This window comes from Lepus europaeus, chromosome 14, assembly GCF_033115175.1.
Source record: "Lepus europaeus isolate LE1 chromosome 14, mLepTim1.pri, whole genome shotgun sequence".
Taxonomy (NCBI): Eukaryota; Metazoa; Chordata; class Mammalia; order Lagomorpha; family Leporidae; genus Lepus; species Lepus europaeus.
This window is the reverse complement of record NC_084840.1, coordinates 51682046-51697817: the sequence shown is the minus strand read 5'-3', so window position 1 is coordinate 51697817 and position 15772 is coordinate 51682046. Positions and strand designations below refer to the sequence as shown.

The following is a 15772-nucleotide window of genomic DNA, read 5'->3' as shown; positions in this document are numbered from 1 at the left end:
AGGCCAAGATTCTCAAGACAGACATGATCACCTGGTTCAATCCTGTACCCAGGGAGAAACTTGCCACCTGAACGAAAGCAGAGTGAAGGGCTCCACGAGGTATTTACTTTGGTGAACTCAACTCTTGGTGAGTCAGAATAGAAAAGCTCCCAAACACAGAAAGACAGCTCAGGGCATAAAACAGTGCAGCAGTGAGTTCTCAGTACCCGGTTCTAGATAAAGGTCCCCGGGAGCCGGACAGTGTGACGACATCAAATCCTATTCTTCTCCCTCCCTGTCTGACTTCTTCTGTGTAAAATCCATCCACGGGCACACCAGAGGACCTTAACACCTCACTGGTTTTCTGGATTAGTGTTGTTTTTCCGACCCCTAAAAAAAGAGAGAGAGAGAGAGAGAGCCCATTAAGAAACACTCCCTTGCTGGCACACACAACACTTACTGACTCCAAGAAAGCAATGCTTGGTTGAAAAATGGGCTGCAAATGGATTTTATGAATATTAATTCCACTTTAAGTTTGATTGCTCCAGGTGTGAATCATTTTTAAAGTAGAAACAAGCATTATAAAAATATGAATGATATCTAGAAGTTTATTTTTAAGTTCTAAAACATTATCAGTTTTGTCACATACACAATCCCAGAACCGCCTGAATGGCTTTCTCATGGTGTTCTCAAATGCAGTTTACATCCAAGGAGAAAAACTTGTTTTCTCCTGGGTTTACCCTCCGCACCTGTCCACCTAGGAAGTATAGCCAGTCATGCTTGTGTCAGAAGCTGGGCACTTTAAACTAGGATTTTAATCCTCAGGAGACTGTGGACCTAGCCCTAACAGTGGGAAAATCTCTTCACTGCTCCCTGGGCCGCTCTCTCTTCTGAAAATGTACCTCTTAAATACCAGGAACACGTGAGCTTTTCCACAAGAGCAATCCAACAGGTTGGCAGCACCTCCCAACACCACCTTTCCCCACTGTAACTTCAATTGGCCCTAATTCCTTCACCAGTTAGAACCCCCTGCCCCACCGCACTCTCTTTCTCCCTATCTCTGCCCCTTCCTTTGCCCAAGCCTGGCCTGCCAACTACTCTGACAAACTCCATGTGTTCACAAGCACCAACAAGTTCCATCAAATATTTTCATACTGATCATTAGCATTATGGAACCATGCAGACAAAGCTTTAGCACACTTTTACATGTACTTTCTTGGTTAAGTCCTCACAGCTATCCTTTGAGGCAGTTACCCTTATTTTAAAGAGAACAAGGCAGGAACTGAGGTACAGCAGACTGAGCCTCCATGTACAATGCCAGCATCCTGTAGCAGAGTGCTGGTTTGAGTCCTGGCAGCTCTGTTTCTGCTTCAGCTTCCCGTTGGTGTGCCTGGGAAAGCAGCAGTTTGGCCAGAAGTGCTTGAACCACTGCCATCCATGTAGGAGACTCAGACAGTTCCTGGCTCCTGGGTTTGACCTTGTCTAGCTCCAGTTGTTGTGGCCATTTAGGAAGGAAGCCAGCAGGTAGAATTGTCTCTCCTTCTCTTTATCACTGCCTTTAAACAAACAAATCTTTAATGAAAGGGGAGGGAGGGAGGGTGGGAGAGAAAGAGAGGAAAGAACAGGAAGACAGACAAGCAAAGGCATACAGGGCTTCGGTTATACCAAAGGTTATAGACTTAGTAAGAACCATACATTTTAACATGAGCCTTATCAGCTGCTATTCCTTTTTAAAAGTGAGCCTACATTCTAGTATGGATTTGGGTCAGTGGTAGCATGATTCCCAATAAAGGAAATAAAGGGACAATTGCCAGCAGGTGTCCAACTATCTTGAGATACTACAGAGTTGCAAATCACAGTACTTCTATGGCTACTCACACAGAGTTTTCCATGTTCCTCAAGATGTCATTTAAGCTTCCTTGAAATAAAATATGAGCTGTTAGCCTTATTAAATGTATCTCTTCTTCAAATTTCAAACAAAAATAATGGCACCTGGCCTTCTGGAACATGAACAGCAACCCAAGAAGAGTTCTAGCCCCGGTGAGCATGTGGCTGATAAGAGAACTGTATAAAACATAAAATGACAAAGTTCTAATCCCAGTTCTAATCCTCAGGAACTATCACTTTAGGAAAGTCACTGAAGAATCTGGTTAAGGCAAGTAAGTGGCACTGGTGGACGTGTAAACTGCTCTTCCTCTTCTGAAGGGAAATTTCAACGCCTACCACATACCCGGCAAGTCTACCACAGTAAATAATCTGGCAACAGTTCAAAGATGTGTAAAATGGGATGTTCATTGAAACATTAAAGCAACTAAATGTTAATTAGTAAGGGAATGTTAACTCTTAACAGCACCATGTATATGATAGAACAAAAATACACAGGAATATCATTTATCCATTAAGAATACTATCCTCTTATGAGCACAAAAACAGACTACAATGTATGTAGACAATATATGAAAAAATTTTAACATCAGAAATATATATTATTACACAATGACATTTAAAAAAGGTGAAGTATGTGTCCATAGGAAAAAAAATATAGTGAATATGGAAAAGTTTACCCTGCTATGTCTGCATGTTGGAACTCTATGTGATTGTTGCTTTCTTCTTTAATGCCTTCTTGCATTTTTTGTCCTTACACTGTGCAGGTATTATTCTAAGAAAAAATAATGCTATTTATATTTTGAAAAGGGTAAAATGGAGCAACTACAATAATTCCTGTTCACAAAGTGTATACTGTAGGGACTTGTATGTTACATAGAACACAGGAAAGCATTAAATGGAAAGCATTTGGGTCAACTTCCTTTTTGCTTCTTTGCCTCTAGAGATCTTTGTTTTAAATTTTTCATCTTTATTAGTTGAGCCACTGCCATCTATACTGGCTAAAAATGATCTGTGCTGAAGGAGAGCCCAATAGGACAGTTCCACAGTACACACAGAAAACTCCACAATTGCTTTAGTTTTGGTTCTCCCCGGAGCAGACCCTGAGATGAAGACTCAAGGGCAGGTAGTTTACCTTGGGATGTAACAAGCAATGCACTGGTAGGGAAGCAATCAGTCAGAAAGTGGAAAGAACAGCAGCACAAGATGCATTATCAGTCAAGTTACCATTCCACTGGGGCTTAATTCCTCTGGGGAATCCTTGGAAGTCAGGTTAGGGCACATGGCTCAGCTTTCCTGTCTGAGACAGAGTTGACCTCTCACCAATCACAGGTTGAAGACTAATCCTGGGGGACAAGAATTCCATGACTTTTCTGGTCTGTTGTATGTGCAGGCCAAGTGGGCTCCTGGACCCAAGAAAGCCTTTCAAGATCAATCACAGGTGCTGACAGTTGGGATGCTAGGGAGAATGTGCAGTGCCAGGAGCACCTGACAGCATGTGCATACAAGGGACCACTCTGAGAAGATATATCACCTTGCTGACGGCCTGACCGTGTTCAGCAGCAGAGTTTGGGACTGAGTTGGTGAGAAAGAAACTTAGCCAATGAAAATACCAGTCAAAAACTGCAAATGGGGAAAACACTGTGTACAAAAGGAAAGGAAATTATGTATTACTACAAGTCTCTGTTGTGATTAGCTTTTACGTGGTCATAATACTACAACCATTGACTATGAAGCTAATGAAAATCACCACTGCACTGGAAACATGAGGAGGGAGAGGGCATTATGGCACAGCAGATTAAGACACCCCTGGGACACACACTTCTCATGCTGGAGAGCCTGGTTCAAATCCCGGCTCCTCTGCTTCCTCCTAATAAGTCCTGGGAGGCAGCATGTATTGGCTCAGGTACTTGGGTCCTTGTCACCCTTGTGGGAGACCCAGATGACGTTCTGGACTCCTGGTTTCAGCCTCAGTTGGTCCTGGCTATTGTGGGCATTTGGAGAGTGAACCAGCAGATGGAATATCAATCTCTGTCTCTCTTTCTCTGCCTCACTCTGTCTCTGCTTTTCAAATAAGTAAATCTTTTAAAGTAAAAGGAAAGATGTGGAGAAAGAAAAGACAGCTGTGCTGTAGAATTATTTGAGTCTTTCAACTATGTGATGAAATTAAAAAGTGTCAAAATTTTTATAAAAAGGCAGGCCAACACAATCACACTACACTAATAGGACACCTCCATTACGCAACACACAGATGTATTGGGAATGACCTGCTAAGTGTCAAACTATAATGAAGTTTTAAATAAAGGATGAACAAACTTTCAGAAGACAGTTCTTTGCAATACTTGGGAATGATTTGAACATCGAACACCTCTCTAGCTCCACCCCCACCACCTGGTAAAATAAATTCCAAAATCTGCAATATTAAAGGTAGTTTTTGCTACTTAAGTTTAAACATAATCATTATAATAAAGAGAATTCTAGACTGGTGTTATCATCTTTGATATCTGAACTTCAAAATCACACCTGCCTTGCAAAGGAGCTGAAGAATTCAGTGTCTCCACGCATGGCCCATCTTCCCTCCTTGGCCTACCTGATGCTGCCCCAGCTTCCTTGCCTCTTTTCAGTAATGCTTGGTACACGGGCAGCACCTTGGTTTAAAAGCATCTCCTACTATAATCTCTAATTTCACTCACACTATCTCATCTTGCAGATGAGAACTGCACAGTTCACAAGCTTGTGAGATTTGACACCAGCATTAGGAGGGGCCAGGCACGGACACGGGCACCTGAGAGGGGGTTTCTCCACCAGCAACCTCAATCAAAGAAATTCAAGAGGTCTGAACTTGGACACGAGGGCAGGGCAGGGCGGGTGGGGGTTACTTCTTGGGTTTCTCTATCCTGCAACTGAATTTCCAGTTTCTTGTCCTTAGGAATACAGCCCAGGAGCCGCAGCATCTGTGAGTGTCACAAAAGAAATCGGACATCTTCGCATCAGTTGCTGTAGATCTGAAACCCATCTGTGCACTGTGCAACGCCGGCACTACATGCATGATCAGTGCCGCCGCTGGCCTTGCCCGCCTCAAGTCTGTTCTGGTCCCATTTACCCTGTCTTTAAAAAGCACGTTTTCGGGAAAGCGGCACGCAGGCTTCAGACTCGGGCCTATCATTTAAATCGGGAACTTGAGAGTCCAGAACCCTGCGGCCCGCGAGCTCCCTCCGGGAGCACCTACCGCGGGGGACTCCTCCACGCGGGTCCTCCCGGTGGGGAGACTCCGGTGGCGTTACCTGGGGGGCCCGTCAGGAACACGTGGCGGGCCATGCGGGCAGTCTGGGGTCGGGGTCCCACTCAGGATCTCCGTCCGAGGTTGGGCTGTGGTTCCGGGTCGGGGTCGGGGTCGCAGCCGCGGCCCGGGTCCCACCCCTCGGGTGCCCAGGCCCCACCTCCGCCTACCGGAAGCACCGCCCCACGGCCGCGCATGCTCTTTCACCGCGGCCTCGGTTGCGCATGCGCAGTCAGCCTCGGCGGCTACCTGTGTGCCTCAGGTGTCTGTAGAGGTTTAGAGGTCAGTGGTCCGGTGTCCTGGGCGGGTGCTTGAACTTCCTCCTTGGTGCAGGGCTTACGTGGAGTGTTTCCAGGCTTACGTACGTGAGAGCGTGAGTCCCTAAACCACTGCTGCTCCAAATGAGCGCCGTCTCCTGAGATTTCTGTCCGTGGGACTAGGACCTGCGGGCTGGAATTCCCCCAGGCTGCCGAGAGACTGCCCTTCTGTGGAAGGTTTGAGTCCCGGGAGCGCCCCTCGGAGGAGGAGGCCTTGATAAGCCCAGTGTTCTCACCCATAGCTGCGAGTTTTCAGTTCGCTGTCACCTTAGCTCCACGTCCGGACCTAAGGAATGGAGCAGACAGAATTACAGTGACGTTAGCTCGCAGATCCCGCTTGGCTGTTATTTGTGTTCTAAGAGCGGAAAGCACCTCATTAAGTTAGAATGAGTGTACCTGTGAGCTGGAAGGGGAGGTGGGCTTTGTGGGCAGGACAGGACTGAAGAGGACAAGCGGAACAAAAGGCGGGTTGCTCCTTTGACGTTACTCTCCTTACTGGGTTGAAACCGAGGATGTCCTTATTGTGCCGGCCCAGGTTGACTGGAATCTCCTGCTTTTTTAGGAAAACTGGCCCGTTTCAAATTTCGGTGTGATCACCTGGCACTTAGCGTGAGAGATTCCATTCTGATTCCATCCGGTCTGCCCTGGCTAGTGCAGGAAAGCAGTCCAAACAACAGCCTGCCATAAACTTTAATAGGAGAAATGGATCTTGGGCCAGTCCTGAGCATCTGCGCTTCCTCCCCGGCATAAACGGCAGGAAGTTCCTAAAGGCCTCCAGGGTTGAGACCTGTTTTAGGCAGACTTCCCAGCTTCAGTCATGCCCGTAAAGCCCAGTTTCTCCTTGTCTTCAAATGGAAGTGTAAATCAATACAATACACACCTGAAAGGCCTCCTGCAAAGGCTGTAAGTAACTTCTCCACCTCACTTATCCATGTAACCTGTTCCAGCCATCAAAATGAAATGGCAATTGCCTTGGGCCAGGTTTACCCATAAACTCTTTCAGTCTGACACGTGTAGTGTTTGACTTGTGATCAATCATTCTCCAACCTGGCTGAGAAAGCAATTTCAGGGAGTGTTTAGCTTAACTGGTTTATACCCACACGTGGACTTCCGTTAACCTGCAATATATGCTGGTCAGATGGCCCCAATTTCTTGCTATTAAAAAAAATCATCCTTTTAGGAAGTCAGATTTATACAATATTGCTGTCACCATCATTTCCCTATCATATATAATGCTGTATTATATCTTTTTTAATCTCAACTGGTAATGCAGGGAATTTCACCTCAATGTTTTTTGCACTTCCATGAAAGCTGGAGTCAATGAGCAGCTGATACGATAAATTATAGAAAGATCCTCAAAAAAAAAAAAAAAAAAAAAGAAAGCATGTATATAGTAATATCTGTCTCTTGTATCAAAAATATTAATTTTACATGTTGATTTTGTATCATTTTCTATCACTGGGAAGTAGCTTGAATGGGCGAGGCTCCCCAGAAGTTTGGTTATTTTCTTTTGATGCTATCCCTGGAATTCTGGCATCAGTTCAGGTAGCCCAAGTTTATATGGAAAATAGAGAATTGATATCTCAGTGAACAAAAAGCAAATTCTTCCAGAGTTGGATGTTTTTTATTCATTGCAGGTTACTTTTTTGAGTAGTGGTTACATATGTATCTTCACCTTATGATAATTCTTTGATTGAACCCTGTTAATTTGTTTCCTCTATTCATGGGTTGTGATAAGTCAGCAACAACAGATTAAATACCTTTTATATATATTAGAGATTAACAACGAAAAACAGAATGGCACAATTGGAAAGTTTCTTAAGGTTAATAGGAAGGGGCAGGTGTTGAAGGTTAAGATGCTGGTTAAGACTCCCATGTCCCATGTCGGTGTGCCTGGATTCAGTGTCCAGCTCCAACTCCTGACTCCAGCTTCTGCTTAGGCAGACTCTGGCAAGCAGCAGTGATAGTTCAAGTAATTGGATTCCTGCCAGCCACAGGGGGACCTGGATTGTATTCAAGTTGCTACGGACTAGATGCTTGTGTCCCGAAAAGTCAATGATTCATCATCATGGCCAATATGATTGTGTTAGGAGGTGGTGCTTTAGGGAGATAATTTATTCATGGGAGTAGAGCCTTCCTGAATGGGATTAAGGAACTTACATAAAGATAGGAGAGTGTGTATTTTCTATTTTTTCTACCTTCTACCATGTAAGGAACCCCAAGAAGATCATCAGGAGGAGGGCTTTCACTAAGAGCCCAACCATGTTGGCACCTGGATCTTAAACTTCTAGCCTACAGAGTTGGAAGAAATATATATGGCTTAAGCCACCCTGTCTATAGTATGATATTGTAGCTTCAGCTAAGCCACAAGGTGGAATTACCTAAGGAATGGGTGATTACAGTCTTTTACTACTGCAGCACCTGGGTGCAGCTTCCTTTTGATTGGCTATAGCTTAGTTCTTTATTAAAGCAGTCACAAGTCCCTCTACAGTGTCTATAGAATCCCAAAATACTTGAAAACACAATTTATTTTGTGTTCTAAACCAAAAGTTCCACATTAGCTACTCCTTAATCTTGGTCAATTCAGGATGGATGGTCAGCATACAGTTAAAGGACAAAGGAATATTTGAGAAGCAAAGCAAAGTTTTATTTATTTTTATTTATTTTTAATCAAGGTAGATAAGCTGTTTCCTTCTTACAAACAGATCATGGGCTAATAGTCTGTTCTAAATTGGCTGTCTTGTAAGTGGTGGCAATGGAATGCCTATTTAACACAGTCTGAACCTGAAATCTGAGCTGGTAGCACTGTGGGTGCTAATCACTGTGCAGAGCCATGTTCTATGCTGGGGTGCAAAGAACTCATGCAGGATCGAAGCAGGGAAGCCTGCCCCTCTCAACTGCTCCTGGCATCCTGTGGCATCCCCCTATCCTGAACATAGTACAGATATTTGGCTTGTGGTTTGGATATAATTTCCTAAATACAGGAAAACTGAAAACAGAGCAAAGAATGTGAAATAATCAAAGTGGGAAAAGAGGCAAGCATGTTGTTTGACCAGCCCACCTTTTATTTCCTGTGTAGAAACAACACCTACATTCTCCTTTTAGGAACACTGTGATTAAAAGGAGTAGAACGCACCTCTTGTATACTTCTGTAGGGGGCACATGACCCAAGCCTGGCCAGTGAGATCATCCCATCTTCTGTCCTCCCAGATTGGCCCTGAGAAAGCCACAGTACCTCACCTAGGTCAGCAACACATAATACCAGGATTTTCATTTGACCTGCTGACCAGGTCCACCACTTGCCAGTGAGGGTTGAAGACAGCCATCAGCCAGCCTACCTCAAGCACAGGGACAAGGGGAAATGAGAGGAGATATGAGAGGTTCCCTTCCCACTCTCCCCAGCTATCTCCTACTCATCCTGCAGGACAAGCTCCACTGGAGCTGCCTTGGGAAGGCTTTCTGAGTTTCCAGGCCCTCATCAGCATACCTCATGGCTTTCCTTTACAACATCCCCACAATTGTGACAAGGCAAGAATCTGTTTGCCTTTTCTCCTGTCACCTCGTTGTGAATTCCTTAAAAAGGCAAGGGTTGAAGAAATCTTGTCTTACTCATCTCTTTATACCCAGCACATAGCAGAGTACTTATGGTGCATTCATTCACCGCTGTGCTGTAGGTGCTAGTGGTACAGCCACAACCAAAGCAGTCTCTGCCCTGGAAGAGCTTATATTCTAGTAGGGAGACACAAACAGATAGCTAAGTCAGTATATTGAATGCTTCATGGTGGTAAGGCCATGGAGAAAGAACAAAAGGGATTAAGAATTAAATGGGAAGTGTGTGTCTATGCTGTTTTATAGAGGATGATCAAGGCAGACATCACTGAGAAGGTAGTATTTTAGCAAAGACCTGGGGTGGCTGTCTGGAGAGAGGCATCTGTCTGTGCAAAGGTCCTGAGGCAGGAGTATTGGCCCGAGAGGGAATAGCAGCAAACCATTGTGTCTGGAACAGAATTAGAGGGATGGGTTGGAGATTAGGGCAGAGTGGCAGCATGAGGCCAGATCCTTCTGGCCTTTACAAGGCATGGTGAATACTCTAGCCTTTACTGTAATAGAGCAGGAAAGCCATTGGAGGAAGCAATGGTAGAGCAGCAAGACAGTTCTCAAGGCTTTCCCAACCCTAATGGTTGGAGTGCACTGAGGTCACCATCTGACCAAACAAGTTGTGCAGGTCACTCATCTACTGGGCATTTCCCTTCTAATAAGAACAGCTGGGTGTTAGTTGGTGCACAGTGTGCGTTTTGGGAGACAATCCACACTGCGAAGTATCCCAGTTACCGCCCTGTGGTGTACCCCATTAGACACAGTCACTGTCCCATCAACCTCTTCTAACAGAGATCACCTGGAGTCACAGAGCTGGGGGAGGCAGCACCAGCTGAAAAAAATGTTCCAAGGAGTCCCAACAGGTGCTGCTGGAGAAGTGAAAGTCTTACCTTTTTGGGACAAACTAAAATGTCCCCCCAAACTCCCTGCCCTCCCCCTAGCCTGCACATGCCATGTATAATCTCCAAGACTGAATACACAGTAGCTGTTACTCCCATGATTAGGTTATGTTGGTTGACTTTAAGATATGGTGATTATCCAGGTGGGCCTGATTTTTCACAAAAGCCTTTAAAATAAAGCTGGGAGTTTTCTCTCTGTAGTCTCCAATGAGGAAGTCAGAGGTTTGAAACTGAAGATTCAGTCCATGTTTGATGGCTTAAAGAAAGAGAAGAACTACATGGCCAGGATGCACATAGACTCTTGAGCTGAGAGCCATCAAAAAGTCAGCAAGGAAATGAGGCCCTCTGTCCCACAACCACAAAGGCCTCGTTCTCTTCCCCAGAGGAGAAAATCAGCCCTTCTGAGCAGAAAACCCAGCCACACCATACCTGGACTTGCAGACTGTTAACTAATGAAGCATGGTGCATTTAGTGAAGTTTATGGTCACTTGTCGTGTGGCAACAGGAAATTAATTCCTCACCTGCACTACTGCACCCCCACTGGAGACCTTCCCAGGCCCACCCACGTCTGAGGTCCTGGACCTGGAGGACTATCAAAGAAATGGTGACTATGTTTTAAAATTACCACACCTTAGAGTAGACCTCCAACTCTATGTATATGAACCCACTGAATTCTTTTTTTTTGACAGGCAGAGTGGATAGTGAGAGAGAGAGAGACAGAGAGAGAAAGGTCTTCCTTTTGCCGTTGGTTCACCCTCTAATGGCTGCTGCGGCCGGCGCATCTCGCTGATCCGAAGCCAGGAGCCAGGTGCTTCTCCTGGTCTCCCTTGCGGGTGCAGGGCCCAAGCACTTGGGCCATCCTCTACTGCCTTTCCGGGCTATAGCAGAGGGCTGGCCTGGAAGAGGGGCAACCGGGATAGAATCCGGCGCCCCGACCGGGACTAGAACCCAGTGTGCCGGCGCCGCAAGGCGGAGGATTAGCCTGTTAAGCCACGGCGCCGGCCCCACTGAATTCTTATAAAACCTCAAGAGGGGTTTCCCCCATCCTCCTCTTACACAAATCAGGCATTGGGGAAACAGCATTCTGCCAAGCCAACTCAGTGAACTATCCCTACTCAGAGTGAGACGTGAACCCAGATTTGTTGCCTTCAAAATCCATGCTTTATTAAGTGTTGATTTTGGAGATGATATTGTTTATAATATATATTTTTTTTTGACAGGCAGAGTGGACAGTGAGAGAGAGAGACAGAGAGAAAGGTCTTCCTTTTGCCGTTGGTTCACCCTCCAATGGCCGCCGCGGTAGGCGCGCTGCGGCCGGCGCACCGCGCTGATCCGATGGCAGGAGCCAGGTGCTTCTCCTGGTCTCCCATGGGGTGCAGGGCCCAAGGACTTGAGCCATCCTCCACTGCACTCCCTGGCCACGGCAGAGAGCTGACCTGGAAGAGGGGCAACCGGGACAGGATCGGTGTCCTGACCGGGACTAGAATCCGGTGTGCCGGCGCCGCAAGGCGGAGGATTAGCCTAGTGAGCCGCGGCGCCGGCCTGTTTATAATATTTTAGACAAAATAGTATTGCTATTCATTTATGTTCAAGCTTTTACTGAATTTTTACCATTAAAGGAGTTTCTTTTTCTTTAACTACAAATTTGAATTACTGTACTAACACTAAAGTTAACAGGAGTAATAATTGTATGTGTGAGTGCTCATGCAAATTCATAGATTTCCAAGTTTAGAAAATCTTTTTATAATCCCATCTTATTTGAGCAGAGGCTCTACATTTATGTACATCATGTCCTAGTGTACATGGGAAAAGGGGCTTTGCAGAAGCTGTGACTCAAATTAATGGCCAGTAAGAGAACTGGAGGTAGAAGACAGCTTTCTGATTGTGGTCAGTGTCTCTTGGCCACTTTCTGGGCCTACTCTTTTGGCTATTTGGGTTATACCTCCTTTTTTTAAGGATTTATTTATTTATTTATTTGACAGGTAGAGTTACAGAGAGAGAGAAAGAGAGAGAGAGAGAGAGAGAGAAAGGTCTTCCTTCCGTTGGTTCACTCTCCAAATAACCACAATGGCCAGAGCTGCACAGATCTGAAGCCAGGAGTCAGGAGTTTCTTCCTGGTCTCCCATGCTGGTGCAGGGGCCCAAGCACTTGGGCCATCTTCCACTGCCTTCCCGGGCCACAGCAGAGAGCTGGACTGGAAGAGGAGCAACTGGGACTAGAACCGGCGCCTATATGGGATGCCGGCGCCACAGGCGGAGGATTAATCTAGTGTGCCATGGCGATGGCGACGGCCCCTGCTGTATACGTTTTAAAAGGAGTGGTCATCGTCAGAGCAGGTACAGAAAAACCATGCAAATGATACTCAGTCAAATCCCTGCAAGATTACACCAAGGATGATGACACAGGGAAAAAGAAGGCAATGCTCTCTAGCACTAAATAACAAGGGTTTTATAAGGGAGCTGCCACGGACAAGCTGAGAGGTAGAGGGAAAAGGGGGACCTGTCGGCAGAGCTTCTGTTTGGCCCCAGTCATTTCATGAGGAATGCTAATACAGTGCAGCTAGCTTCTGTTCACGTTCATATTCATTCATTTCACTTGGATCCCATCAGCAAAGAATGTATTGTTTGTGAAATAATGTGGCACTTGTTCTGGTTTGAATCTGCCTGTGATGAGGAGGAATCCAGAATTGCTGTGTTAATGAATATTCAACAGCTGATCTAAAAAAGAGCAGATTATTGAATATATCTACCTCAACTTCTGCCTCCTTCCCTACCATCCTCCTTCCTCTCCTTTCTTTTTCTCTCCTATATTGCTCCAGATTCTGTGGTAAATAGTAGGGATTATAGGTGCATTAAAAATATTCTTGCTCTGTCCTTCTTGACAAAGGCTGCCCTCAGCAGAAACTACTTTACCATAGCGCAACCTGCTGAGGGATAATCAGAGCCTAACTCAGCTAGAAGAAGAGTGCCGTGGCAGGAAAACAACAAAAACATAGCTTCTCTGTGGAGAGGATTAAGACTGTCACAAACATTTGCCTTTTTTATATCTGAGGTCTAGAATTTGAAAATAAATTCAGATGGTCACAGACTACAACATTTTTTTTTATTTAAAATGAAAATGTCTTTATTTGAGCTCTATAAGGAAGAGTTATTAAATTACAATCTTATTGAAGAAGAGCTGCCAGAAAGAGAGTTGGCCTTGCATTTTAGACACATTTTAATACCTTTACAGTTACAATTGATAATAGCTAACATATACATAGTGTTTACTAGATGCCAGGCTATGTTCTAAGAGTGTTATAAATGACATGAACTCTTCTAATGATCACAGAACTTTCTTTTATATATTTGGAGAAACTGAGGCACAGAGGTGAAGAGACTTATCAAAGGCTTCCATCCATCCATGCATCCATGCATCCATCCATCCATATGCATATACATAGAATAGGCTCATTGACTTATTATGGGGTTATATCTTGATACACCACTGTTACTTGAAAATATAGTAAGGCAAAAATGCATTGAATGCAACTAACCCAGAAAATACCCTAGCATAGCAGCATGGTATATTGTACAATATTGGTTGTAGGAGCTTTGGTTCTCTGCCCCTGTCAGCAAGGAGAGAGGGAAAATCATATTGACAGCCCAAAGAAAAAGCCCAAAAAGAAAAAGCACAAATGGATAGCCCAAGAAAAAAGATAAAAATTAAAATTCAAAGGATGGTTTCAATTGAAGGTGCATTGCTTTCTTTTTAAAAATTTTATTTAAGGTATATAAATGTCATGTATTTCATGTAAAGATTTAGGAACATAGTGATACTTCCTACCCTACCCTTCCTGCCACTCATACTCCCAACCTTCCTACTCTTCCTCTCTTATTCTCTCTCAATTTTTACAATGACTTACATTAAGTTTACTTTTTACTCATAATATTAACCCTACCCTAAATAAGGAGTTCAACAAATAGGATGAAGAAAAAAACACTGTTCTTCAACAGTAGAGACAAGGTCTGTAACAATCATTGAATCTCAAAATGTCAATTTCACTCCTATACATTACATTTTTGGTACTCTATTAGTTACCACAGATCAAGGAAAACATGGTATTTGTCATTTTGGGACTGGCTTATTTCACCATAATTCACTTTGTTGGAAATGATGGGATTTCATTCTTTTTATGGATGAATAGTATTCCATAGTGTTTCTGTACCACAGTTTCATCATTTGATGAACATCTGGGTTGATTTCATTTATTATCTATTGTGAATTGAGCTGTAATGAACATGGGGGTACAGATAACTCTTTCATATACTGATTTCATTTCCTTTGGGTAGTGTGGGATGGCTGGATCATATGGTATATCTATTTTCAACTTTCTGAGTTATCTCCATACTGTCTTCCACCAATAACTGTTCTACTTCTCATCCCCACCATTGTTGATTAGGGTAACATTTTCCCCCACATTCTCACTGGCATTTATTGTTTTTGATTTCTATATGAGAACCATTATAACTGGGGTGAGGTGAAACCTCGTTGTGGTTCTGATTTGCATTTCCCTGTTGGCTAGTGATCCTGAACATTTTTTCATGCATCTGTTGTCATTTGAATTTCCTCTTTTGAAAAATGTCTGTTCAAGTCCTTTGCCCATTTCTTAACTGCATTGTTTGTTTTGATACAGTTGAGTTGTATGATCTCTTTATAGATTCTGGATATTAATCCTTTATCAGTTGCATAGTTTGCGTATATTTTCTCCCATTGTGTCAGTTGCCTCTTCACTTTGTTAAATGTTTCCTTTGCAGTACAGAAGCTTTGTAGCTTGATGTAATCACATTTGTCTATTTTTTTTTTTCTTTTATTGCCTGTGCTTCTGGGGTCTTTTCCAAGAAGTCTTTGCCTGTGCCGATGTCTTACAGCATTTCCCCAATGTTCTCCTCTAGTAATTTTACGGTACCAGGCCATCAGTTTAGATCCTTGATCCATTTTGTGTTGATTTTTATACAAGGTATGAGATAGGGTCCTGTTTCACATTGCTGCATGTGAGATCCAATTTTCCCAGCACCATTTGTTAAAGAGACTATCCTTTCTTAAGAGATTGATTTTAGTTCTTTTTTCAAAGATTAGTTGGTTTTATATGCATGGATTGATTTCTGGAGTTTCTATTCTGTTTGGTTAGTATACATGTCTATTTTTATGCCAGTATCAGGCTTTTTTGATGAAAAACTGCCTTGGAGTATGTCTTGAAATCTGGAATTGTGATGCCTCCAGCTTTGTTTCTATTGTATAAGATAGTTTTAGTTATTTGGGGTCTTTTGTGTTTCCATATGAATTTTTAATTAATTAATTTTTTTGACAGGCAGATTTAGACAGTGAGAGAGAGAGACAATTGAAAGGTCTTCCTAGGCCGGCGCCACGGCTCAATAGGCTAATCCTCCGCCTTGCGGCACCGGCACACCGGGTTCTAGTCCCGGTCGGGGCACCAATCCTGTCCCGGTTGCCCCTCTTCCAGGCCAGCTCTCTGCTGTGGCCAGGGAGTGCAGTGGAGGATGGCCCAAGTGCTTAGGCCCTGCACCCCATAGGAGACCAGGAGAAGCACCTGGCTCCTGCCATCAGATCAGCGCGGTGCGCCGGCAGCAGCGCACCTACTGCAGCGGCCATTGGAGGGTGAACCAACGGCTAAAAGGAAGACCTTTCTATCTCTCTCTCTCACTGTCCACTCTGCCTGTCAAAAAAAAAAAAAAAAAAAAAAAAGAAATGTCTTCCTATCCATTGGTTCACCTCCCAAATGGCTGCTGCGGCTGGCTCACTGTGCCGATCCGAAG

The 15772-nt window shown here is 44.2% G+C and overlaps 1 protein-coding gene and 1 long non-coding RNA gene across 4 annotated transcripts in view; one reads left to right on the top strand and one right to left on the bottom strand.

Moving 5' to 3' along the window:
- Positions 1–5313, bottom strand: part of NTPCR (nucleoside-triphosphatase, cancer-related) — a 30721-nt gene extending 25408 nt beyond the window's left edge. For both annotated transcript variants that reach the window (XM_062210621.1, XM_062210620.1), the window contains exons 1-2: positions 5148–5313; positions 207–369 (exon numbers count right to left, since the gene is read on the bottom strand). In XM_062210621.1, coding sequence (XP_062066605.1) covers positions 207–369; positions 5148–5181 — 197 coding nt within the window. In that variant the 5' untranslated portion in view covers positions 5182–5313. The remainder of the gene's footprint in view (positions 1–206; positions 370–5147) is intronic.
- A 54-nt stretch (positions 5314–5367) lies between these two features.
- Positions 5368–15772, top strand: part of LOC133773786 (uncharacterized) — a 316253-nt gene continuing 305848 nt past the window's right edge. For both annotated transcript variants that reach the window (XR_009867969.1, XR_009867970.1), the window contains exon 1: positions 5368–5425. This is a non-coding gene — a long non-coding RNA (uncharacterized LOC133773786). The remainder of the gene's footprint in view (positions 5426–15772) is intronic.